This window comes from Dryobates pubescens, chromosome 20 (assembly GCF_014839835.1).
Source record: "Dryobates pubescens isolate bDryPub1 chromosome 20, bDryPub1.pri, whole genome shotgun sequence".
In the NCBI taxonomy this organism is placed as follows: Eukaryota; Metazoa; Chordata; class Aves; order Piciformes; family Picidae; genus Dryobates; species Dryobates pubescens.
The window spans coordinates 9,525,733-9,552,512 of NC_071631.1; the positions used below are offsets into that span (position 1 = coordinate 9,525,733).

At 49.1% G+C, this 26,780-nt stretch overlaps 1 protein-coding gene across 1 annotated transcript in view; it reads left to right on the top strand.

Annotated features, from left to right (window-relative positions):
* Positions 1 to 25,354, top strand: part of STXBP4 (syntaxin binding protein 4) — a 53,585-nt gene extending 28,231 nt beyond the window's left edge. Inside the window, exons 18-22 of the mRNA XM_054170892.1 lie at positions 310 to 426; positions 1,160 to 1,209; positions 2,992 to 3,125; positions 15,176 to 15,233; positions 24,881 to 25,354. Of these exons, the coding sequence (XP_054026867.1) occupies positions 310 to 426; positions 1,160 to 1,209; positions 2,992 to 3,125; positions 15,176 to 15,233; positions 24,881 to 24,992 (471 nt within the window). The 3' untranslated portion in view covers positions 24,993 to 25,354. The remainder of the gene's footprint in view (positions 1 to 309; positions 427 to 1,159; positions 1,210 to 2,991; positions 3,126 to 15,175; positions 15,234 to 24,880) is intronic.
* Positions 25,355 to 26,780: the final 1,426 nt, after the last annotated feature.

Genomic DNA, 26,780 nt, shown 5'->3' on the forward strand with positions numbered 1-26,780 from the left:
AGGGCAGGTCACACAGGAACACATCCAAGTGGGTTTGGAAAGTCTCCAGAGAAGGAGAGTCTCTGGGCAGCCTGCTCCAGGGCTCTGTCACCTTCACAGGGACAAAGTTTTCCCTTCTGTTCCCCTGGCACCTCCTCTGCTCCAGCTTGCCCCCAGTGCCCCTTGTGCTGTCCTTGGACATCCCTGAGCAGAGCCTGGCTCCGTCCTCCCCACGCTGCCCTTCGCACATCCATTTCAGTTCACACCCTGTACCTCTGTGAGCCATGTGAGCAAATGATTCTGATAAAAGCTCTAAAACATCTTGCCCAGGACACCATCCAGGACCTGAGAAAGAGAGTGACAGTGCTGGACTGCCAGCTGCGGAAGTCAGACTCTGCCAGGAAGACCTTTGAGGTGGCTACTGAGAAGCTGCTCCAGTTTGTAGAGGTGACTTTGCCTTTCATTTCTAGCAATATGTTTTGTCTGGAGAAGTTGATGATGATGTTGCTTCTGAAGGGAAAAACAAGTGGTCGAGACACCATCCCTGGGGACATTCAAGATCAGCCTTGCTGTGTCCCTGGGCAGCCTGCTCCAGCTGGAGGTGTCCCTGCTGAGTGCTGGGGGTTGGACAAGATGCGCTTTGAGGCTCCCTTCCAGCCCCATGCAAGCTGTAAACTGACCATGGACTAGCTTGCAAAGATCATTTCATTGCTGGAAATGGAGGTGGTGTGTATCTGCAGAGGTCCATGGAGAAATGCTCTTTCCCTTTTACCTTACTCTACAAAAAATGAAGCCCAGCAGAGCATTTTTTTTCCACCTAATTTTTTCCCAAACTCCTGTCAATTTCCATGAAATTCCCCTGAGGGGGAGGAAAAAAGAAAAGGGGGGGGGGCAGAAAAAGTAATATTTTAGGAGGAAATTTGCCACCTGTTAGGAAACAAAAAGTGAGTGATGTCATTAACGGTGACTCAACTGCCAAGGGTTATAACCTTGTGGTTTTCACTTTCACATCTCTAGCTGGGAGGGACTAGAATCTATTTACCAATCAAATCCCCCCCCCCCACACACACACCCAGACAGAACAACCAAATGCTTGCATTTAAATCCTGTTAAATCCCAGCATTATGGCTTTTGACTGTGGTGATTTATGAGCTGCTAACTTCTTGACTCTGGCCAACAGGTTGTGCATGAAGTGCTCGCAGATACCTCTGCTTCCTCGACTCTTTTAAGGTAATGAACAGCCATGAGACTGGAAATGGCAATATTCTTTCCTTACAAATTCTGCTGTAGTTTCAAAGCCTCCAGAAACTGTCTTGTAGCTATTTTTTCCCCCCCTGGTTTGGGGTTTGTTTTTTTTATCTTCCCCCTTTTTTGTGCTTCTGGGTTTCATTTCATTGGAAGGGAGGGAATGGCATGAATTATAAATTAGGCTTTCAGGATACAGCTTCATTAAACCCCTCCAGAATTACATTAAAGCAGTTAGTAATTACATAGCTATGGTTGTCTGGATGTTTCTATTAAGTAATTATAATGTGCTAAAGATTAGTTAAAATTGCAGGGAACCTTAACAGCAGGTTAGAAGTTACTGGGTTGGGGTTTTTTGGTACTTTTCAGATTATGCCAAGGCATTTTGCATCATCATCAGTCCAGTGGAATATAAATGAATTGGTCAGAGATACATACCCAGTTGACTTGTAGTACTTCTCTTATTGAAATACTCAGGAGGATTCATAGGGGACTCAGGTTGGAAGGGACCTCAGAGTTCATCTGCTCCAACCTCCCCACCATGCCCAGGGACACCTCTCAACTAGACTCAGCTGCTCAAGGCCTCATCCAACCTGGCCTTGAACACCCCCAGCTTTCCTGGTCAGCCTATTCTAGAGTCTCACCACCCTCCTGCAGGAGAACTTCTTTCTCAGCTCCATCCTAACCCTGCTCTGCCTCAGTTTCAAACCATTCCCCATTGTCCTGTCTCCAGACACCCTGAGGAAAAGTCCCTCTGCAGCCTTCTTTTAGGATCCCTTCAGGTACTGGAAGGCATCTCTGAGGTCCCCCTGGAGGAAGGATTGGAGGTGGGGTCTCAGCAGAGCAGAGCCAAGGGGCGGAATCCCCTCTCTTGCCCTGCTGCCCACACTCCTCTGGCTGCAGCCCATGCTGGGCTGCATGAGGGCTCTGCTGGCTCCAGGGGAGCATTCAGCAAGGTTTAGAGCAGCCTTTGGTCCTTCAGAATATCAACATGGTTGTGCCTCTCAATCCCAGATAGCATTCCATGAAGATTCATGGAACAATGAAGTCATTTGGTCTGTGTCCTGCCACATTCAATGAAGCTCTCGGGCAAATCCAGTGAAGTTAGTTGGATCCTGAGCTCTCAGAACCCTGCAGGATCAGATCAGCAGCTGTTCTGTAGCTGTGTGTGTTCTCAAGGGCTAATCACCATCATTTAAATGCAGTTCCCACTGGCACTGCACAGGTGTGATGCTGCATGGCTTGGGCTGCTGCATGGTCTGTGAAGTCTGGGGACTCCACATCAGTAAAACATAAAGCTGAGGTGAGAAACTGACTCACCAGCAGTGTTGAAGATGAGAATTGGGTCCCTTGCAGTGTCCCTTCCTATAAGTAATTTTCATATTGGCTTTTAAGTGAGTCACCTTCCTGCCACCCACTGAATTCTTGACACTAGGATTGGAGACCTGAAAGTTGTTTGACCTGAACTTCCTTCAGGCCTTGGCTGTACAGACAGGACTGCTGCTGAGGAAACTCAACAGTGTGAAACTGTTGGGGCCATACAGTGAGACCAAAACTGAGCTGGAAAACACAGGTTTAGTTTGTTAAAAGCAACCATTTCTTTGGTAGTCTTACAAATCAGATTGCAGCTGTAGATGTGGGAGGTGGTTTAGCACCATGCTTGGCAGAGTCAGAGAATGGTTGGACTCGATGATCTTAAAGGGCTTTTCTAAGGGCAAGGATTCAGAGATTCCATGGAATAACCTCTTCTGCTTTTCCTTTCCTCAGTGACAGGAGAACCACACTGCCTGCTAAAGCCCTGCTGGCACGGCTGGGAAGGGTTGGACCTCCTCTCACAGCAGCTCTTGCGGCAGAAGCCAGAGACCTTGCCAAGTCCGTCCGTGCCGTCGTGGAAGTAGACTGTGAGTGAGTTGCATCTTGCTGTGCCTGTCTGCACACACAGCAATGCTTCTGCCTTCCATCCCAGCTAATTAGCATCTTGCTTCCTAATTGTTTGGCTAGTCACCATGGGGGAGGCATTGGGAGGGTTATTCCAAATGTGGCTAAAGGATCCTGAGCAGAGGTTCTGTTTGGATTGGGTTGGTGAAGGGTCCAGAGTCCAATGTCTTTCAGGATGGTGAAAGCCCACAAATCCAGGACAAGGGCTGCTGCTGCTGTTGAGGGCCAACCCTTACCCTTACCCACATTCATCCTTCCCATGGTGAGAACCTTCTCCCACAACAGGATTCTTTTCATCTGGTGCTTTGGCCACTCCCCTGCAAACCACACCGACCTACATCCCTCTTCCAGGGTGGGAAAGATGCGCTTCAGAAGGAGCAGAGCTCTCCAGACTCTGACAAAACCAGAGCAGGATTGTTTAGGATTTTTAAATGTGAGTTTTGAAGCCCTTGAGGAACCAAATCCTCCTGAGCTTTGCAGTCTGTTCTCAGCTCGTTGGCGAAGGAGAGAGATGTTTTTATTTCAACTTGGATGTGAAGTGCAGGATAAATCATTCATAGCCCCAGAGAAGAGTGCAGGTTCAGTGTCACTCCAGTTCAGCACACTATAATTAGCAGATAAAGTTATTCCAGTGGACATTATTTATTTATTAATTTTTTTTTTCTGGAAAACTTAAAGCAGAAAATGAACACCAAAAGTGGGGGATGTGAGGATAACCAGAATCCTGTAAAGCCAGCAGCATTTCCTGCCTGGGATGCTCTGTGTTCATCCCAGAATGTCTCCAAGGTGTTGTTCTGCTGAATTTACATGAGCTTGTATCAAAGTGTCTGAGGGAAGATTTCATTGCTGTAGGGAAGGAATGCAGCCTGCAGTTTGCTGGGGAGGGAACTTGGATGTCCTCAGGTCCTTCACACAAACCTGCTCCCACTGCTGCCAATTATCCCAGCTCAGCGGCAGAGGCTGTGGGAACCTGCATGCAGGTGGCAGCAGGAGAGACAGCTGTGGCTTGGGGGCAGTGCTGGTGCAGACCAGCAGAGTGGTTGTGTGTTTTGATGGGTTTCACAAATGGCACTGGGTTGGAAGGGACCCCCAAAGCTCACCTTGTCCAACCCCCTTGCAGGCAGCAGGGACATCTCCAGCTAGAGCAGGCTGCCCAGAGACACAGCAAGGCTGATCGTGAATGTCCCCAGGGAACCACATCCCTGGGCAACCTGTTCCTGGGTTGGAAGGGACCTTAAAGCTCATCCATCTCCAATGCCCTGCCATGGGCAGAGACACCTCCCACCAGCCCACGTTGCTCAAGGCCTCATCCAGGCTGGCCTGGAACACCTCCAGGGAGGGGACATCCACAGCCTGCCTGGGCAACCTGTTCCAGTGTCTCCCCACCCTCACTGGAAAGAATTTCTCCCTAATCTGCCCTCCTCAAGCTTCAATCTGTGCAACAATGCTTCCATTTATGCAGTAGTTATTTATTCCATCACTCTGGGGAGAGGAAAGCAAAATAAGAAGATTAAAAAAAAAATTTGTTCAGAAGTGTCTAGAATGTTGGAATTGGAGTTGCTGGTGGAAGGGAAAAGAGTTAGCAGTGGCCAGGGGAGATGAAAATTGGTTATCCACCAGGAAGGATGGCCGAGTTCTGTCACATTGAGGTGTTTCTGTCACACCACACAGGAAATCATGCAAGGAAAACTTTTAGTTCTAAACATGGCTGAGTCCAGCCTTCTGCTTGAGTCAGGCAGAACAGGTCAGATGCATGTTAGAAAGCTCTGGAGCCCCAGCAGGGATCCATTTTATGAACCTGAGAGTTAAAAATAGGTCTGCAGAGCAGGATTTAAAGAGCGAATGTCATCCTTCTGAGTTGATTCTGATTTGGAGAGCATTACAGATAGATTTGGGCTCTGGTGAGCTTGTGTGTGAGATTAAAGCTTTAAACCTCACTGCTTTCTCTCTCTCTCGGGGAAAAAAGCCAGCAGTGAAGGCAGAGTAACCATTTGATTGCACTGGGTCTGCAGTCTTCTGGGTTCTCACCAAGGTATTCCCCATGTGCTCTTCAGCTGTCTTGCAGAGGGGCTCTGGGCTGTGTAGCATTTCATAAATACCCTGCAGCAGAGACACTAGCCTGGGAGACAGCCCAGTGCAGGCTGCAGGCTTCCCTTCCTTCTGGAGCTCTGTCACAGCTTGATCCCTTGGTAGTGAATTCTTAGAGAACTGGAGATCACAGAATTCTCTGGGTTGGAAGGGGCCTCCAAAGCTCATCCAGTCCGACCCCTCTGCAGTCAGCAGGGACATCCTCAACCCAATCAGGTTGCCCAGAGCCCTGTCCAGCCTCACCTTGAATATCTCCAGGGATGGGGCCCTAGCCATCTCCCTGGGCAACCTGTTCCAGTGTTCTACCACCCTCACTCATGGTGCAGAACTTGTTTGGTCACTTAGGTTTTCCAGAGACAGGGATTTCAAGCCCAGTTTCTAGATGATTTCCCCTTTGCTGTGGATTCATGGTGTGAATCCTCCTCTACCCTCCCTGTTTCTCCTCTAGCTCCATTCCCAACCAGGCTAACCATATTTTTGAGATTGCCAAGTGGATGAAAATGCACAGCTGGGCAACCATCATGGTGTAGTTTACCTCTGAAGAGAACTTCCCTCTCATTATTTGCTTTGTTTCCTACAACATGAAGTAGAGGAGCCCAAACCAAAACACCTCGTGGATTCCCTTAATCCCTGTGAATCAAAGTCTAGGTGCAACGATGAAGTTGTGGAGTGTCTTCTACAGTAAAATTGTTAGAGATCATCCTTCCAGAGTGAACTAAAGTCTCAAGCTGTGCCAGGGGAAGTTCAGGCTCGAGGTGACGAGAAAGTTGTTCACTGAGAGAGTTGTTAGCCATTGGAATGGGCTGCCCAGGGAGGTGGTGGACTCACCATCCCTGGAGGTGTTCAAGAGGGGATTGGATGTGGCACTTGGTGCCATGGTTTATTCATGAGGTCTGTGGTGACAGGTTGGACTCGATGATCTTTGAGGTCTCTTCCAACCTTGATGATTCTGTGGTTCTGTGAGATCATCTTTCCAGAGTGAATTTCTTGCCTTGCTAGAGATCCTCCCTGACAGTCAGGTCAAAGTGACATCTTTTTGAATCAGCCACCCAAAGTGTCCTGTTCCTCCCCAGCAGCATGACCCTGCCTGAGGGAAGGGGTTGAAGGCAGCTGAGTGAGAATCCCTGAGCACAGGTTGCTGTGTGGTGATGCTGCAGATCACTCTGCAGCTTTGCAGGCTGTGACAGCTGTGTGAAGCCAGCTTGGGGATTCTCCAAGTGAGTCTCAGCACTGATTCTCAGCACAGCATAAAGCAACTCATTTCCCAGGGCTTACCACTGCAGGATCCTCGAGATGCAAATAAGGAAATAATAAACAGAATAATCAAGCCCATCCCTTGAAAGATTCCCTCCTCTATCTTCTGGAAAGCTATTTTTAGGAGCTCAGTCCTGAGAGGCCTTTCTGCTTTGTTAAACACAAGCATCTCCTGAAGACATAAAATCACTTTTCATCATCCCAGGGATAATAAAGCCTCAACGAAAGAACTGCAGCCTTTAAGAGTAGTTGAACTGCAGCCTTTAAAAGTAGTTGCTGGCTGCACTTAGCTGACCATATGGTGCAAATCATGCTCCAAAGAGTGGAGAAAGCATTTTCCCCCCTTTCCTATTACAAAATTAGAACAGAAATTCACTTGGTAATGGCCAAAATCTGATTAACCCCGGGACAGACTTAGCTCTTCAGAAAAGAGAAGGCAGAAATGGGCACTGCCATAATGCAGCTTGCAAGCATCTTGACTGCTAATTTCCTTACTCTGATATTTCTGTACCCTCCCCCCCGCCCCCAAAAATACAACCTTGCTCTAGTTGCTGTAATCCCACTCATCAGTACCCATTGAAGTGCTCTGCAGCCTGCTGCCCTGCTCAGCAGGAGCTCCAAGCAGCACTTCTTGAACTGCTTTCACCCATCTTGTTCCTTTCATCTGTCCTCAGCCCGGGTTCTGACCTGTGGCAGTCATGCTGAAGATCACTAAAATGATGTCCATGTTAACAGAGCTTCCAAAAATTCTTCTCACCTTACTGACAGAGATCTTGCCAGGCACTGCTCATTTGCTTATGAAGATCCTGCAGGCAGAGGTTGAGCTGCTCAGGGGTTCATTCATTTTCTTTCTGTGCTGCTGTGGAAAGGTGGCAGTGGAAACTGCTGGTGGTCAGCACCCAGCAGTGCTGCTTCTCACAATGCTTAAGCTGCTTTTGACTTGTAAACCACATAGAAAAGCCTCATGTCTCAGGCAATAAAAGCTGAAATACGCAATCTATCCATAAATCTGCCCTCCTCAAGCTCCAATCCATTCCTTCTCATCTATCACTACAAGCCCTTGGCAAAAGTCCCTTCCCAGCTTTCATGCAGGCCCCCTTCAGGTCCTAGAAGGTCTCTCCAGAGCCTTCACACCCTTACAAAGTTCTAATCCTGTTTTTCAAAGGCATCTCAAGCAATTGGCTGTTTACAAATGGGGTTTAGATCCCAAATGATCCCTGAACTCCCCTCCCTTGGACCAAACCCACAGTCTGCTGAATGCCAGGTGAGGGATGGCCTTGCTTTCACCCACCAGGTATTGCTATGGGACTCCACTTGTTTAATCCGATGCCTGAAAATCAGAACCTGACAGTTATTAGGTGCAAGCAGAGGAGCTAGATAAAAAAAGTGACATTAATAAGGCTGCAATAATCAAATCAAAATGACCTTGAAAGCATCAGCTATTCCCAAGCTGCCAGCTGATGTGCTGGTGAGTGACCATGGATGCTGTTCCCTAAGCTCCACAGCAAGGAGAAGACACTTCAGTGCCTGAAGACAGCTCTTGAACGTGACCTAGATTTCAGAGCTCTGTTGTTGCTGCTAGAAGAGCAATTTCTTCCCTCTCCATTCACTTACCTGTAATGAGAAAATGTGAGTCAGCTTCTGAATAGGCACTGTCTGTACTGACTTCCAAATCAAAACATTTTAATCATGGCAAACAAGTCAGTGATATGATGATACCTCCAAATGCAGATGAGCTCCCAAGATTAGTGCAGCCTCATTAGGTTAATTTCCAGCCCAAGACTTCATTAAAGGGCAGAACCTTTCAGAGTCCCTGGGCTGCTCTGGTTCATGCTGTGACCCCAGGATGAACAAATTAATTGACTCTGTGCCTCTTCCCATGCAGGTTGTACTTGTTCCTGGTAACCATGGAGATTGAAGGCAAAACTCTCCAGAATCAGCAATTTCCCTGGGTGGGAAATACTTCCTAAATTGTCCCTCTGCTGATTTCTGTTGAGATAATGCTTAGGGGTTTTGGTGTGTTCATTCTTAATTACAATGTGATGTTGTGACGTAAAGGGGGAGGAAAAATCCTTCCACATGTTGTAGCATGGAGATGCAGATGGCTCACAGAAACACACAGGGGAGGCAGGAATTGAACTCTGAGGTCTCAGTCCCAGAGCAGTGTCTCAGGCTCAAGGCTGTCAGCTCTCTTTGGATTTGCAAGCTCAGTTCAGACATTGTCAGGTGGACAGAGGTAGGCAACCTTTACAAGGGTTTGTAGTGATAGGATGAGAGGCAATGGATTGAAGTCATCCTGAGGTCTTGGGTGACAGATTGGACTTGATGATCTTTGAGGTCTCTTCCAAACTTATTGATTCTATGAAGCTTGAGGAGGGGAGATTGAGACTGGAGATGAGGAAGAAATTCTTTCCAGTGAAGGTGGGGAGACACTGGAGTGGGTTGCCCAGGGAGGCTGTGTTCAAGGCCAGGTTGGATGAAGCCTTGAGCAACCTGGGCTGGTGGGAGGTGTCCCTGCCCATAGCCGGGGGTTGGAACTGGATGAGCTTTAAGGTCCCTTCCAACCCAAACCATTCTATTAACCTATGAACCCCCAGCCTCTCAGTAGGCAACCCCCAGCCCCTCTGTGGGTACTTGTCTGCACACCAGCCAGGGAGCCTCTGTCTCACCATTTTGGGTACCACAAAATAAAGCCCCCGGCCCAGTATGGAGCTGAGCCAAAGGAGCTGGGTGCCCCTTTGTGCAGTTCATGCTGAGCTGGTCTTCTGTGGCTACACAACTTTGAGCCTTGAGAGAGAGAGCTGGATGGGGACAGGAGGGATGCTCAGACCTTAGTTTGGAATGTCAGTGCTTGCTAAAGCTATCAGTGCTCATCTTGTCTCACAGTGCTGGTTCTGCTTCTCTGTCAGCTCCTTCAGCTGTCACACATTTTCACTTCTTTTCAGTAGGTAGGAGTGAGAAGCTGAGGGCTAGCCGAGTTCCTCAGGCATATATGATGCACAAGTGGCATCACTGAACTGGGGAGAGGCACAGAGGAAGCTGATTGCCAAGGTGGATGGAGGAAGCTTTTCAAAAGCCAATTGTGAGGAGAGTTTGCAGGAGGAAAACAGAATCGCTGGGTGCAGGACTGAATGAGGCGCCAAGTGTGTGTGAGTCTCACACCAGCTCTGGTACCCCTTGCCAGAAAGGATGTGGATCATGAGCTAGGAGTTAAGGATGGAGATGCTGCCTTGCAGCAGTGGTTCTGTTGGAGTCCTCTGCAGCTCAGGTAAACATGGGACATGGTTTAATGGCCATGGGGCTGCCGAGTTGATGGTTGGACTCTACGATCCTAAAGGTCTTTTCCAACCAGAACCATTCCATGGTTCTGTGGAAACAAAATCTGCTAATAGAGGCAGGTGGTGGATTTCCCTCCCTTCTAACAAACAACAACCTGTGTCTGTGCTGCTCTCCAAGAACCTTCCCCTTGGTTGTCATAACATGCTGGCTCTAAAGTCACAGCCTCCTGTAAACAAACCCCTCCTTAGGTTTAGCTGTAGCTACAGTGGGCTTTGTAACAGGCTGAAAGGAGCTCTTGTGACAATGAGTTTTGGCAATTCCTGCTTCAAAAGGACCAAAGCTTCCCTTTGGCCTGTGCTGGGTGTGAGGGGAGCCCAGCAGAGAGCAGCTCTGTGTCTCTCAGCTGGAGGTGGTTCACCACCAGCCCCCTGTGCGGTTTGATTTCATCAGCAGTGCAGAGAGGACCTTGCTTAGCAAGAAAGGGCTCTCCTGTAACACTGCTGCTTTTGGCATCTCAGACAATTTCTGCCCAGTTCTAATTCTGGAGAGTCATTTTAATTCCTCCCCAATGAATGCTTGCTAATTGAACTTATATTTAACAATGGCATGCGTCAGCGAGCGGCGTGGGCTGACAGTGATGGAGGTGGGTGGATAGCACAATAGGTGGTGACAAGAGAAGTTGATCCACTAAGGAAAGGAGGAGATGGATGGATTCCGGAGCAGAGGCATCAGGGGAGCACGAGAGCAGGGCAACTGAGGGGAAAAAGGATCTTGTTTAGAGCTGGGACACACAGTGAAGGCTTCCAGGCTGGTCCCAGTTGCCTGGCCCCGGTGGGGAACGCCCTGTGAGCAGAGGGTTGTAACTCTGGAGTAAGAATCTGCTATCCCAGGTCCTCCTTCATCAGCTGGAAGCGGATTGTACCAGTTCAGGACTAGAATGTTCTCCAGAGAGTGCTTGTTTCTAGGAATGGAACTTCTTTTGTTTTTTTTCCCCAGCCTACATGCTTTTGAGCAGAATTCCTCACGTATCCTGGGATGGCCTAGGCTGGAAGAGACCTCAGAGATCATCTAATCCACCCCCCTCCCCCCTGCCACCAGCCATTCCTCTGAAGTTTATAATAAAGAACAGGTTTCCTGTCTAACCTTCAGCTCTGCCAGATTTCTAGGTATGAGGTGGAAGCCTCATAAAGTAATCATTGTTGGTAGGATTTGAATTCCTTCCAGGTCAGCGTTTCAAGGAATGCAGCCTTAGCTTTCTGTGTGCTGGAAGATGTTCCCAGCTCCCATCAGCAGCTGCTGCAGCTTCTCAGATGCTAGCCTGTGACAAGAGCTCCTGGCAACCTTCTGTAGTATCTCAGGGCTAGGAGGAGAGACTTACCCAAAACCTGATGGGTTTGTGTTGGGTGCTGGTGGCTGATTTACCTGCCTTACTCTTTACCTTCTCTGCCTTTTCTTCCAGCAGTCTGTGTCCCCTCCAGGGTACCTTCAAACAGCTACTGTCTGGTGAGGCAGGTAGCTGGGAGCTGACTTGGCTGTGCTCTTTCCAAACTGAGATGTTTCACAGCAGTGCTATTGTGAGGTGTGTGCTGCAGGCTCCTGTGCCCTCTGCCATCTCTGTAACCGGTGGGCCATGTTTGATTGCCATCAGCTAAGCAGGAGGAAGGATTTTTATTGCCCTTGTTAAGTGTGTTGTGCTCATTTTGTGCTGCCACTGCTAACCTCCTGCCTGGATGAAAATGAGCATCAGCTAGGCTGCTTCCTTCCTGTTTTAATCACAGTCCAGATTGCTTGGATCCTGCAGGACCCAAAGCTTTAGTTGAGAGAAAAATGTTAATCTTCATTTAAAAAACCCCTGAAAAACATAACCAACAACTGTGACTTGGGGGTTTGTTGTATTGCCAATATTCAGCTTCTGAAAAGGGCCATTGCTCAAAGCAGGAAGCTGATTCTTCATCCTTCCTGGAGACACAGAGCAGCAGCCTCCTTGCTGGGACGACTGCAGCACTCTGTCAGGTCTGAAGAACTTCAGTGCACACGCTGGGCAGGATGCGTTCTGAAGCACAGAGTGTTAGGGATTGGAAGGCACCTCCAGAGATCATCCAGTCCAAGCCCCCTGCCAGGGCAGGATCACACAGGGCAGGGCACACAGGGACACATCCAGGTGGGTTTGGAAAGTCTCTGGAGAAGGAGACTCCACAACCTCTCTGGGTAGCCTGCTCCAGGGCTCTGCACCCTCACACCTCTGTCCCTGCCCATGGCGGGGGGGGTGGAATTGGATGATCTTTGTGGCCCCTTCCCACCCAACCCATTCTACTATTCTGTGATCCACACTTTATGAAGGATCAGGACAATCCTACCTGCCCTGGGGTTCCATTTCCTCTCTGCTGTTAATTCACAGCAGTGGTTATCACAGCAGGCATCTTGCAGCCACCAGGGACAGTGCCCTGCTGCTCCACACCAGCTCCAGCAGCCCTGCTACCTGTACAGCAGCTGCTGGGTCACTTGTCAGGGGGGATTGCATAGCCTGACAGAGATCCCCTTCGCATTAACCCTAATTAAGTGCAGACACTCAGCACAAATCAGTAGTGGGTTTTCAGGAGTTTCTTTACCCTGCCTAAGATAAATAATCACAACTGTTTGGCTAGCCAGGAGCTCTGTCTTTGCTGCTGAAAGGAGATGATTTTAGGATCTTGTAGATCTGTCTTTGTTGTTGTATTTTTTTTAAGGGGCTAGATGCAGACAGCTGCAGCCAAGATCTATTATTTATGGAGTTTCATCAAAGGCTGTAGCAGTTCACAGAAGAAATGATAAATATGTAGAAATCCTAAGACTGCTGGAGTTTATATAGGCTAAATCCTGTCTCTTCCAGACCTGCTTTCTGACTGAGCTCCTTTACTTCAGGTGAGAGCTCAGCAGCCTCTCAAAGCAAGTCCTAGGACAGGCAACAAATGTGACCCTGGAGGGTGTGAGAAAGCAAAGCACTAGGAAGTAGATCAACTTATGAATGATTCATGGAGAAAGGGAGCTTGGAGGAAGGGAAGATGATGTCTAGGGAAATGCAATGCCAAACATGACAGCCTCCTGGCTGCCATGGGAGATGCCAAGAGACAGAAGTACAAATCCAGCACTGAAGGAAAGGAGTAAAGGGAACAGCAGCAAAAAACAAGTGGAGAGGGAGTGAAAATGTGGAAGAGAGAGGCATTGAATCCCTACAGATGTAGGTGGGACTTTGAGGCAGGTAAAGAGTGGCTAGGATATTCAGTGCAATGCACACAAAGCCAAGAAGCAAAGGGAGCTGTGGAGGGATCTCCAGAGGCTCACTGGGAGGTGACAAAGGTAGTCAGTAGATTTTTTTAAAGCTTAGTCATGCCTGGGCAAGCAAAGAAAAGAGAGCATCAGTTCTCAGTGCTGCCTCTGTGCCCTCCTCCAGTCAGGAGGGGAACAAAATGTATTCATTTTAGTGCAATTCCTGGTGAGCAAAGTGGAACTCTCCCTGATGGATGAGATGGGTGAGGCAGGGGATCCCTGTGAGCACAGAGCAGATGCTGAGGGCTTTGCTCACAGCTGAGCACTACCTTGGCCACTGGGTTGGGATATGCAGGTCACACCCAGGCCAGGGCAGATGGAAGCTGCTGGAGGGTGAATCCTATTGCCATTCACATCATTAGAAAATATCTACATGGAATCAAGGTCCCATCTTTTCTGGGAGAGGAAGGGAGAACTTGTGAGCATGCCTAGCATCTTTATTACCTCAAACGTCCTTTCCTTCCTTCCTGGGAGTCAGAGCCTGAAAACCATTACAGAGAAGCTACCTTTCATTTAAAAACCACCTGGAATTTTAAAACTACCTTGTCTTTAAAAGCTGCTTTGTATTTGATACCTCCCTTGCACTTAAGCTGTGGGTTATTCTCTCTGAGGCTGTAGGTGGCATGTTTTGAGGAACAGATTGTCTAGAGCTGTGTGCAACAGAAAATGGAAGGAGCCTGAGCTAAGTGCCTAATAGAGGGTAAAAATGAAAGGGGGGGAAAAAATGAATCCAACATGCTTTTTGCTTTGCAAGCTGCACTAAGCTGTAATGGTGCAGGTCTACAATCAGCAGCTCCCAGGATCCTGAATTCTGGAGTTTTGGTAGCCTTACTAGGTGCCTACAGGTACAGTTACTTCCCTGTGCTTCACTGTGCCAAGCCATGATGCAGAACTCTCTTCACCTCTCAAAACTGCAGGCAGCCTTTTCATGCTTTTTAAGAAGTAAAGCCCACACTAGAGACAAAGGTGTGATGAGGGGAGGAAAGGAAAGGAGCCTTTGGAGAAGGAAATTCCAGGAAAACAGCAGTGTGCACCAAGGGCATGCCTGGGGCTGAGGCAGCGCTGGGAGCCCATCCACTGTGTGCAGCCCAGCACCCGCCCCAGAGCAAGGGCTGAAATCTAAAGCAGCCTCACAGATGGCTCTGATGAGCTGGGCCTAGAGATCCACAGTGCCCTGAACAAAAGCAGTTGAACTCCTCAGGCACTGCAGCACAATGGAGCTTTGGTTTACTTCTAGTCTCCAAAAAGGGAGGAGCTCAGGACCTTGCCCCTTCCTCTGTGTAGCTCACAGCAGAGTGTCACATTCTGGACACCAGGAGCACTTTTGCCCTTTGACCATCCTTCTCTCTCCAGCTCTTAGAATCATCAAGGTTGGAAAAGCCTTCTAAGATCATAAAGCCCAACCTTCTACCCATCACTTCCATGACCACTCCACCATGTCCCAAAGTGCCATGTCCCACCAGTCCAGGTTGCTCAAGACCTCATCCAGCATCCACAACCTCCCTGGGCAACCTGTTCCAGTGTCTCCTCACCCTCACTGCCAATTTGTTCCTAATCTCCAGTCTCAATCTACCCTCCTCAAGCTTCAATCCATTGTCCCTCATCCTGTCCCTACAAGCCCTTGGTCAAAAATCCCTTCTTGGCTTTTTTGTAGGCAGAGGACTTCATCCTGCCCAGGCTTCTGCCTCATGTATATGCTGACATCTGTATGCAGTAGTTGCAAGAGCAGAGCTCACTTTGGGGTCACTTCACATAGGTGTAAATCATGATCAATAGCTGAGAGTGAGTTCCCTGCTGCACTCTGCCTGCCCAGCCCCATCAGCCTCCAGAGAACCTATGCTGGGAGGAAAAGTATCCCCCTGTGATTTCTAGCTTGGGAGCACAGCAAATAGTTCTTAGATCCTGTTCTATATTGCCTGTTACAAAACCAGGAAGAGTTAATTTTGAGTCCTTTTAATTAATTGATCAAAAATGAAGCCTTTGAGTTGTAGTCTATGTAGGGCATGGTCTGAGATTGCAGCACTCCAACTGCCACAATCTTCTCTTGAGCTCTGGAGACACATCTCACTTCTCCCTTTCATCCTAGGTCTGCCTTATGGATGGGAAGAAGCTTACACAGCAGATGGGATCAAGTACTTTATCAAGTGAGTAGCTGTGGGGGGAAATGGGTGAGAGATAAAAGAAAAGCACATTGGACAAGGGGGAATGGTTTGGTGCTGAGGTACAGCAGGGTGAGACTGGAGCTGAGGAAGAAGTGCTTCAGTTTGAGCATGGTGAGACTCTGGGACAGGTTGCCCAGGGAGGCTGTGGCTGCCTCCTCCCTGGGGGTGTTCAAGGCCAGGTTGGATGAGGCTTTGAGCAACCTGGGCTGGTGGGAGGTGTCCCTGCCCATGGCAGGGGGTTGGGACTGGATGAGCTTCAGTGTCCTCTCCAGCCCAACCCATTCTGTGATTCTCTGGATCTGTGAAAGTTTCTTTTCTCCCAAAGCAACCCCTTGTAAAAGTGACCTGCAGAGCACTGGGGAGCCAGGAGAAGCAGGGGCACTTTCCTTTTCTTTTGTTTGTCAGTCACACTGCTCTGTTGTCCTGAGTTCACCCCATGCTGCCTCCAGCTAACCTGTGCTTTCCTGCAGAGGTTTCCAAAGCCACAGAGGATGATGCTGCATTCCAGCTCTAATCAAAGGGCAGCTTTTGCTTCCAGACAGATGTAGGTTACTCCATGGGATTTAGACTAAAAAAAAAATTGTAGGAAAATAACTTAGGAAATGAAAGTGAATTAAAGGCCAATTTCAGAGCAATGGAAATAAATCCAAGAGCAACTATTAAAACAGAGCACTGCTCCCTTGCTCTCCATCTGTTGCTACAGAGAGGCTTTAAAGGACAGCTGGAAAGTTAAGGTGGGTCCTGGATGCTGTCCTGGGTGGAGCACTTGCAGTGCTCCAGGTTTAGAACCATTTAGCTGGGGACTGAGCTTGAAGGTGGTGGCATTAGCTGGCCATAAGAGCAAACAAAATCTAGCAGCAGATCAGAAGAAACCTCACATGCTTGGAACATTCCTCCCCTCTTTTCCTTTCTGCTGTCTGCTTCCCATCCAAGGCCCTCTCCTGCTGACTCAGCAGAAAGCCAGCTTTGCTGAGCACACCCCAGAAATGCCTTTGTTGCTGAGCTGTTGCAGATGTGGCTGTAAGGTGCAGGCAGCCACAGCAGGCTCTCAGCTGGCCTGTGTGGTTTCAGAAAGCATCATAGCATCATGGAGTGGCTCAGGGTGGAAGGGACCTCAGAGATCATCTACTTCAACCCCCCTGCCACGGGCAGGGATGCTTCTCAACTAGATCTGGCCTTAAACACCTGCAGGGAGGGGAGCATCAGATGTTTTACAAGCTCCCTCCAGCTGCTGCCATGACATCTGAATGGAGGAGTTCCCATGAGGAGGCTTTGCCAGGAATTTTTGCATATCTGATTGTTGGTTGGTAGTGACTCATGAGTGTTCTTCCCTGCTCTTAAACTGCTCCTGGCATTCCAGGTGACAGTGCCTCAGCTTTTCCATTCTTGTTGCCTTCTGCCTGTAAAGTTCTGCCTGCCAGTCTTTACCTGGCAGGGGAGGAAGATCTCCCCATTGTGATTGCAGAGGAGGGTGGGAACTTCCCCTCTGTGACCACTGCCTGCAAACGTCTGTCCTTCTTCACAGAGCCTCCACACTGAGGTAGTGTGAGAAGCAAATTGGAATGGGATAAACTGAGGAGTGCAGTAAGACATCTTGGCCATCAGTTTTAACTGTTTCCTTCTTTTGCTTTCATCACTGCTCCCCAAAGCCCCTGCAGAGCCCAAGCCAGGCTCTCTGCATCATGGACAACTCATGCTCCTTACTGCACTTGGGGATGTCTGTGGAGTCAGTCTGGGGAAGGTAACTACACAGAGCTAGGGGTGTCTGAGTCCCTTCATTCCGACACCAAATGCTGAAGATCTCAAGATGAAAATTCTCCCCAAGATTGAAAATAGCCTTTCCTGAGAGGAACTTAGCTGGAGGAGCATTGTCTCAGCAGGGTTCAGTCTAATTGTTTCAGTGGGGGTCAGCAGAATGGTTGACACTTCACAGCCCTGCTGCAGATGCTGTCACCTCCTTATTCTCTTTGGCTGGGAATGTCAAATCTCCTCATTCTGAGGGGCTTAAGATATATTTCAGCACCATCCCACTCCCACCTATGCAAACAGATAAAAATCAAGTGTTAGAATTCCCAAGTGTGGCCACAATTACCCTGAGCTCCTGTCTGAGTTGTTGCCTCACTCTGCAGCCAGGCTGGGAGGCTGCACAGAAGCTGCAGTGGCTCTGCTTGAATCCCCAGGACTGAGGACAATCAAATAGGCTTTTAATTAGTGGCTGCCTTCAGTTCCAACATGCTTTATTGGGCCATCAAGTAGGTGAGTCCATAAATCTATATGTTATAAATCTCAGTGCAGTAAACACCCCAGAATGGAATCTTAATAGCGCAGGAGCCTGAGACAGCTTGCTCTGAGATTTCCATAAATATCTCTGAAGGGGGTGTAGCAATCTGAAGTGCATGAGAAATCAGAGTTTAAAAGAAGCAAACCAGCTGGCTTGTGTTACACACTGCACTGAAACCCACTTCTGTGAATAACTGACAGGAATCAAAGATGCACAGGGGCTGGAGGAGAGCTCTCGGTACCTGCCGGGGAAACGGAGTCCTCACCTTCAGGCAGGATTGGAAATCACCTCGTTGAGGCAGGAAGTCATTTCAGCCTCTCAGGAACAGGTCTTTCATCAGCCAGGTGGCTAAGATCAGTCACAAAGTCCAGGCAAGTGTGAGCAAAAGCCACCTGTGTGCCACAAACTCGGGGCAGGGGGGGTGCTGTGCTGAGGTCATGTGGAGAGGTCTACCCCCAGGCAGCAAGGAGAGCCTCTGTGAGCTGCACCTCAGTGTGCCCTGGAGAAAAAGCCAGTTCCAGCCTCTGTGAGCTGCACCTCAGTGTGCCCTGGAGAAAAAGCCAGTTCCAGCCTCTCACTCTCATGATAGAAATTAACAGCAGAAGGACAACAATTACAGGAGGAGACTGAAAGCTGGAGATGAGCTTTGCTGCTGCTAGAACTCTGCTGGAGAGCAGAGGTTGGATTTGGCCCCAGATGTGATTCGAGACGCCCTGGTGTGCTTCAGAGAGCAAGCACTGTTCTGTTTGGCATGGAGCAATACCATCAGTCAGTCATGCACAAAACCAGAGCCATGCCCCAGCCATTAATGTGCAGTGGGAATGCATCACTGGTGGCCTCCTTCCTCTCCAGCTTAGCTTTGGTGCTTCTCTCACTCTTTGTGTGGGTCAGGTTGGTTAAGAGCTGAGGTTTGGACCTCATTTGCTCCAGGTGATAACGGAATGTAGCCTGCTGCCTTTTCACACTTCATTGCAGGTCCCACACCTTCCAGTGAAATCATAGACAGGTCTTGGTTGGAAGAGATGGGTGGAGGTCACCTCCTTTAACCATCTGTTGAGAGCTAAGTTATTCAAAGCCTTGTCAAACCAAGTCCTGAGCACCTGCAGGGTCCCTTCCAACCCCTCATGTTCTGTGATCCTGTGAAGCCAGAGCAGTGCAGCAATGCAGTCACAAAGGCTGTCCTAGCACTGAGCAGATTTGGTGAATTAGTAACTTCTGGGTTTGATTTTTCAAGCAGGAGAAGGAGTCTTCTGAGAGCTGCCTTCCCAGTGCAGCATCCTGTGTGCTGTTTTTACACTGGTGCTGCAGAATCCCCCAGGAACAGGCTCCAATCCCATAGTTGGGACACTGATTTATTATTTTTTTATCCCCCCCCCCTCCATTCTAGTTAATCTCTTCCATCCTCCCACTGAGTTCACCTTTAACATATGGCAGCTCTGTCTCATGAGGCTGGCACCTAAAATTAGGTAGGGCCTTGCTATGCTCCCTCCCACTGCCACCCACCTCTTGCATATGCATGCAGTTGGTGAGGACCAGCTGTGGCTTTGGCCCCTCCAAGCACTGCTTGCCAGGATCCAACTATCCCATATTAGCTGTTCTTTCCCTCAGGAACGTTTAGCTTCACTTACATTTGCCTGAAGGGCAACTAAAAAGTTCCCACATATTTTAAACATCCCCTCAGATGTCTTAGGGTCAATGCAGTGATAGGGTGGGAGGGGATGGATTGAAGCTGGAGGAGGGCAGATGGAGACTGGAGATGAGGAAGAACTTCTTGAGAGTGAGGATGGGGAGACACTGGAACAGGTTGCCCAGGGAGGTCATGGATGCCCCTCACCATTGCCCCTCATCCTATCACTGGGGGCCCTTCCCCAGCATTCCTTTAGGCTCCTACTTAACACAAACCAAATCCTGTCCGTCCTGGTGAAGGCAGCTCCACTGCCTGCTTTGTCACTCTGAAGCACAGAGCACTTCCACGTGAAACCTCTGATTTTTACACAAACTGCTAACAGAGAACCCCAAATCCAGAAGTGTTTCTTAGATATACTGCTGGAGGCTACCCCTAAACCCAGGACTGCTGTTTCCCCTTCTTTATTCACAGAATGGGTTGGGTTGGAAAGGACCTCAAAGCTCATCCAGTTCCAACCCCCTGCCATGGGCAGGGACACCTCCCACTAGAGCAGGTTGCTGACAGCTTCATCCCACCTGGCCTTGAACACCTCCAGATATTTGGGGTTATTGCTGATATTTGGGTTTATTGCTGGTGTTTGGGGTTATTGCTGATACTTGGATTCATTGAGGATGTTTGGGGTTTATTGATGATATTTGGATTCATTGCTGATACTTAAGGTTACTACAGATGTTTGGGTTTATTGCTGATATTTGGATTCATTGATGATGTTTGGGTTTACTGATGGTATTTGGGTTTATTGCTGATATTTGGATTCATTGATGATGTTTGGGTTTACTGATGGTATTTGGGTTTATTGCTGATATTTGGATTCATTGATGATGTTTGGGTTTACTGATGGTATTTGGGTTTATTGCTGACACTTGAGGTTACTGCAGATACTTGGATTCATTGCTGGTGTTTGGGTTTGTTGCTGATATTTGGCTTCATTGATGATATTTGGCTTTATTGCTGATATTTGGCTTTATTGCTGGTGTTTGGGTTTACTGCAGAGCTTTGGGTTTGTCGCTGATGTTCAGGGTTACTGCAGGGATTTGGCTTTATTGCTGATCTTTTGTGTTCGCTGCAGCTCTCTGGCTTGTAGGGAATTCAGCTCCTCTGTCTTCCACTCAAATCATTTTGCATGACTGTAGGGAAAACAACCTCAGATGTAGAAGTGGGAACCTTGGCATTGGGTTTTATGATAACATGAGCTTGTAATACAAGAATGTTAAGACCTTAAGCTGCTTTTGCTTGGGCACTTGGGTGTTTGGTTTTGGTTTTATCTTTTCCTGAGAGGTTGTTTGGTTTTTAATATCAGGACCCAAACTGCGGAAACATTCTTCCACCCTCCACAGATCCTGCATGCTCTGCCCAGGTTCTGCCCTGTCACATCAGGCTGATGGTGAAGGTTCTCCTGGGAGAAAAACACATGAAGCTGAAAGAATGTTTTTTGCTCTAGACCTCCAAATCCCTCTCAAACCAGTGAGCTGCTTTGTGTTACCTCTGCTGGGGCATTTCCCTCTTGCGCCCACGTGAGCACAGCTCTAATTCTCACCTGTCTAGTTGCCAGGCAGGAGTAGGGCTGGAAATGAGATGGTCAGACCCCTACTAAATCCTCCTTTGTGAGGGCAGGATTTGGCACGTGTAGAGTAAGTCACTCTGCACCTCCTGTCCTCCTGAGGCTGGATGGGGGCTGGGCAGAGCCAGCAGCAGCGGAGCAGAACTCAGCAGGGTGGCTTTAAATTGAAGGAGAATAGGTTTCGATAGGAAGCAGCTCTTCACTACAAGGGTGACAAGACTCTGGCACAGCTTGTCCAGGGAGGCTGTGGATGCCCCCTCCCTGGAAGTGTTCAAGGCCAGGCTGGATGAGGCCTTGAGCAACCTGGTTTAGTTGAGAGACATCTCTGGATCTCTGAGGTCTCTTCTAGCCTGAGCCTTCCTATGATTTCCCTGCATGCTGCTGCAGCAGCAGCCCAAGCAGGAGCCCTTCCTCCAGCCTCAGTTCATTTTAGCACAGGTGTAGCTCAGACACAAGCCTTGAGCAGCTCCTGATGCATCTGCAAGTATACTGTCCCAGCACTTGGGTGATGCTCACTTAGAGTCACAGCAGTAGGAGTAACTGCAGAGACTTTGGGAGTAAGAGTAGTGAGGGGAAGTGGGGGAGAGAGGTTTCAGGTAGTGCTTGAAAACTATGAGGAGTTTGCAGATTGCATCACCCAAACCTTTGGGCTGACTCAGCCTTGGCTCAGCTCCTGCTGTTATGGTTGGGTTGGGTTTGGAGGGGGCCATTTGTTTACTGCTCACAGTTCCTCATGATGCAGCACACTGTGGCTACAAAAAGCTTCCTCCCAGTGACTGCTGCCTCCTGACACTGCTCAGGGTTGAATCAGTTTCATCAAGGAATATAGCAAGGGTGTCTGCTGGAGTGTCACTTTCTATCCCTCAAGCTTTCATTCATACTCAAGCAAAAGCTGTGACCCCTTAGGGCAATACTAGAACATTCATGTGGTCCTTAGGGCACTGTTCCAGGAGGTGACAAAAGCTCTTGATCCCACTGCAGCCAATAAGGTTTAAGGTCACTACCATCTTCCAGGACCTGCCCAGCATCTCCTGGAGTATTGTTAGATGTCAGATGTTCCCAGATTCACAGACTGCATCAGGTTGGAAAGGAACCTCAAAGCTCATCTTGTCCAACCTGCTGCACTCAGCAGGGACACCTCCAGCTAGAGCAGGCTGCCCAGAGCCACATCCAGCTTGATCTTGACTGTCTCCAGAGATGGGGCCTCAACCACCTCCCTGGGCAGCCTGTTCCAGTCTCTCCCCACCCTCACTGTGCAGAACTTCCTCCTGATGTCCAACCTAAACCTGCCCTGCTCCAGTTTCAGACTATTGAAGGAGACAGAAGAAGCTGCTGACATATTTCCAGATCAGATGGCTCTGTTTCCTAACAATAAATCTGGCTCCCCTCTAAGAGCAGGGACTTGTTTGGAAACCTCAAAATCTTCCAATCTTGTTAATTGCTCTGAAAATGTGAAATTAATCTTTTGAGCAGGGATCTGGGGGTGTTCAGTCTGGAGAAGAGGAGGCTGAGGGGAGATCTCATTGCCCTCTACAGCTCCCTGAAAGCAGGCTGCAGTGAGGTTGGGGTTGGTCTCTTCTCCCTAGTATCAGGTGATAAAAGGAGAGGAAATGGCCTGAAATTGTGCCAGGGGAGGGTTAGGTCGGAGATGAGGAAAATGTCTTTGCTGCAAGAGTGGTCAGAGATTGGCACAGGCTGCCCAGGGAGGTGGTGGAGTCCCCATCCCTGGAGGTGTTCCAGAAACCTGTGGCCATGGCACTTGGGGCCATGGTTTGATGGCCATGGTGGTGTTGGGTTGGTGGTTGGACTGGAGGATCTCAGAGGGCTTTTCCAAGCCAAACAATTCTGTGATCAGCAAAAAAGACTTTTATATTTCAAATTTCCATCTCTGCCTTTGGTGTTCACACCAAAGTTTCAGTAATGAAGCAGAACCCAGGGGCAGATCTGAATTCCCTCTCACTTTTCTTGCTGGCCCCAGCACACAAACCAGAGAGGATGCAGTCCTAATGCAAGAATGTTCTGCAAACCACTAAATCTAGGATTATCTCTTGGGACTGATTATGTCAAAGCTCTTTAGCCACAGCACTTTTGGAGAGCTAAAAATAAATAGCCAAGGGGGGGGGGGGTATGCATCTATTCTGCACCTAAATAATCTGTGTGTATTGTGTGTGTCTGCCTGCACCCTGAGCTGGGCTATCTGGACTTAGTGTTTATTTATAAGAGCTCTTTTCCTAGTAAGGATTTTGGCAGAGGGTTTAAAACAAACTCCCCCAGTAGGAGGGTTCATGAGATAAAGTCTGGTGCAAGTTACCAAGATGCGAGTTCAGCTCCGAAGTGTTTGCAGCATGAGTTAAGAGCTCTGCTTCGAAGAAGAGAGTAAGAAAATGATCATTTCACCTTCACAAAACCTTTCTGCTGTTCTCTAGATTGTTCAGGACCCCCTAAAGCCTGCTAGTTCCAAGCCTGGATGTGCTCAAAGCCAGGTTGGATGGGGTCTTGAGGAACAGGGTCTAGTAGGAGGTGCCTCTCCCCATGGCAGGGGGTTGGAACTGGATGAGCTTTAAGGTCCCTTCCAACCCAAACCATTCTGAGAGACAAGAGCAAAATTTGGCCTCCTATATACTGGAAATGGCTGCAGAACAGTCCTGGCCTCTCTTACCAGTGACTAAACAATGTCAGCCCATCAGCCCCAGGGTGCTGTCATCCTGCTTTCAGGCTGCAGGTAGCCCGTGTGAGAGAGGCTGGGAGAGGAGCTGCTGCTCTCCCAGGGTGCCTCTTCCATGCACAGGATTCCTCAGCTACTTGTCATGAACTTAGATTACAAAATCCATCTTCACACTGCCTTGACTGCAAAAACTGTGAATTTATTAGCAAGATTTGTTGGGGTTTTTTGAAGTGAAAAGAAGCTATTTCCTGTAGCAAGAACACATTATTCCAGAAGGCAGAAGAGGCTGTGTCTTGCCCACACACAGTATGGTCCCATGCATGCTACCAGTCAGAAGGTGTACGCTGTTCTCACCCCCAAACTGGGAGGCTGTTCCATTTCTCTGGCCTTACCAGCCTTGAGCAGCTTCTTTCCATTCATCTAGAAGCTTAAGCAGCTTGGACTGTGTGCAAGTGCAAGGTTTCAGCCCCAAAAGGTCCTTCTGACTCCCTCTATTCCATGGGTGAAGGCTGTGGAAGCAGGACTGGGTCCAGAGGACATGTGAAGAACATCCTTGTTTGGATTTGCTCTGTCAAGAAAGGCTGAGAGCCCTGGGGCTGTTTAATCTGGACAAGAGAAGGCTGAGAGGGGACCTGATCAATATCTATCAGTATCTGAGGGGTGGGTGTCAGGATGAAGGTGCCAGGCTCTGTTTGGTGGTGCCCAGTGATTGAACAAGGAACAAGGGGTACAAGCTGCAACCCAGGAGGTTCCACCTCAGCGCAAGGAGAAACTTCTTTGGTGTGAGTGTGACAGAGCCCTGGAGCAGGCTGCCCAGAGAGGTTGTGGAGTCTCCTTCTCTGGAGACGTTCAAAACCCACCTGGATGTGTTCCATGTGCTCTGCCCTGGGTGATCCTGCTCTGATGGGGCACTTGGACTGGATCTTCAGAGGTCCCTTCCAACCCCTACTGCTCTGTGACTCCTCAACTTTTGTCTGCCAGAAGAGGAATGCCCCAGTGATGCTTGAGCATCACTTCATGTCCTGCCAGAGTGCATTCCCCTGGGGTGATGCCACAGTTGGTCAGCCTCCTCTGGCCAGGATGCCTCAGGCTTTGGCTGTTGTGCTGGCAATGTTCATACTCTTGCTGGAGTTCTCTAAGGCTTTGCTGGGCTGCTCACTGTTGCTGGGTTAATTCTCTACAGCCCTATGAATGACCAGGAAGTGTCATCAGCCTCCTCCAACAGCACTGTCCCCAGTGGCTGGAGAAATGGGACCTCCAGCACCCACAAGGCCCCTTTTGGTTGGTGACAATCTGCTGGCTGGCAAGAAACAGAGAGCTCTGCACCTGGAAGTGTTGTCTGATTGCTGCAGCCCCAGAGCACACCTGGAATGTCTTGGTTGGAGGCTGCTGAAGCTCTTTTGGGTTGCTAAAAGCATTTCTTATGTCTTTTCAGCCACGTGACACAGACAACCTCCTGGATTCATCCTGTCAGCAGCGCCCTGAGCTTCCTCTGCTCTGAGGAGGAAGAGGATGCAGCCAGAGAGCTTCCTGGACCCAAGAGCTGAGGGGCTGTGCTGACAGGGAGTAGTCTGTGTAGTTCCCATTCCTTAGGATACACTTTTGCATCTAGCCACTTCCTAGTCTCATGTGACAGCACCTGGAGGCGTTTCTCCCCTTCCAGCCAGAGGAACTTCTGCCGGTTTGGGGCTGGGTTTGTTGCTGCCTGCTACAAAAGAGGCAGGAGCTGCAGAAGCCTCCCTTCAGTCCTGAACCTGTCCTAGTTTGGTCTGCAGGGATCAGTCTTTTCCAGCCTTTTCATGGCTTCCCTGTTGGCATAGCATCCCAGACCTGGAGTGGAGCTTTGACCAGCGTGAGAGTTAAGAGGGGACCCTGGGTGGGAATTCCAGGGGGTAGTGGTTCACAGCATCGCAGACTGAAAGCTGCAAGGTGAGGGGCTGGGGGCTTACCCAGTGCTGCTGGGGGTGAGGGAGGGGCCTTGAACTGCTGAAGAGGGGTTTTTGCTTTATACTTTTATGGCAGAAATTTGCAAATAAGTTTGGCTAATTAGAAACTTAGCAACTTATTACAAGACTTGGAGCCCTGATGACATTTAGAAGAAACACTTCTGGTGTTTGGTGGCTGAGCTGCAGAACACTGAGCCTTTGATAAGCTGTCAAGTGAAAAGAAACAGTTTTGGTAGAGGGACACCATCCTCTGTCAACAATCTGAGGCAAGAATGAGAATTCTTCTACTTTTGTGCTCTGCTAAACTGATAGAGAGATGCATCAAATCTTTCAGGGGAAGCTGTGAAGTTTCAAGTACAATGAAACCTGTGAAACCACCTCCAGGATCAGCAGAAATCAGTCACCTCCTCAAAGCTGGTCTTTAAGTAGAACAAAATAATTTTGTAGGCAATTGGTGATGATTTAAAGAGGAGAGAGAAAGTGCTGGGGGGGTGTTGGTGCAAGCTGGCCAGCAGGGTTCCCTGTCCCCCAGCAGCAGGGGGGATGTGTCAGTCTCAGTACTCACAGCACAAGGCATGCTCTCAGCTTTGTCCAACTCAGAATCACACAGTAGGTTTGGTTGGAAAGGACCTCAAAGCTCATCCAGTTCCACCTCCCTGCCATAGGCAGGGACACCTCCCTCAAGGTCTCATCCAGCCTCGAATAGCAGTGCAGCAAAACTTGGGGAGCCTTGGTTCACTTCTGTCCTCCTGGGCCTCGTGGATTGTCCATACCTCCAGCTCCAGGGAGCATCAACCTGAACTTCAGCTGCTGCAGAGGAGTCAAAGCCACACCAGCTCAAACAGACACCTGCCAGCCTGCCCAAGATGTTTAGCAGCTTAAAGATGTTCATGGAGTTAATGGGAATTAGGCACCTAACCTCCTTAGATGCTGCTATAAATGCTGCTGGGCATGGTTAGGTACCTAAATACCTTGGTAAATCTCTGCCCTTACTGCTTGCAGTGACAGCAAGACCAAAAATCAAACCCTGCTGGAGGGAGCCTAACCTTTGTCCTCTGTAACCAGCTTTGCCTTTCCCTGGGTAATGCTTTCATGGAACACTAAAATGATCTCCCTTCTCCCAGCTTGTCCCTGCACCTTTCTTGGTATCTTGATTCCAGCCAAAGCCTGATGCCTCCCTGATCCCTCCCAACCCCAGTGGCCTGAGCAAACCAGGAGCACTGAGCTCTGCAGGGCTGGTGCAGCCCCCAGTCCCCAGGCTGAAATGCAGTTTCTCATATCCAGGCTGTGCTACTGGGGACCTAACTGCTGGGCACTGTAATTAGTCACCGTGGGGGCTCCTTGGTTGCAGTCAAAGCCAGCACTGCATAATTGATGGCCTGGGATGAG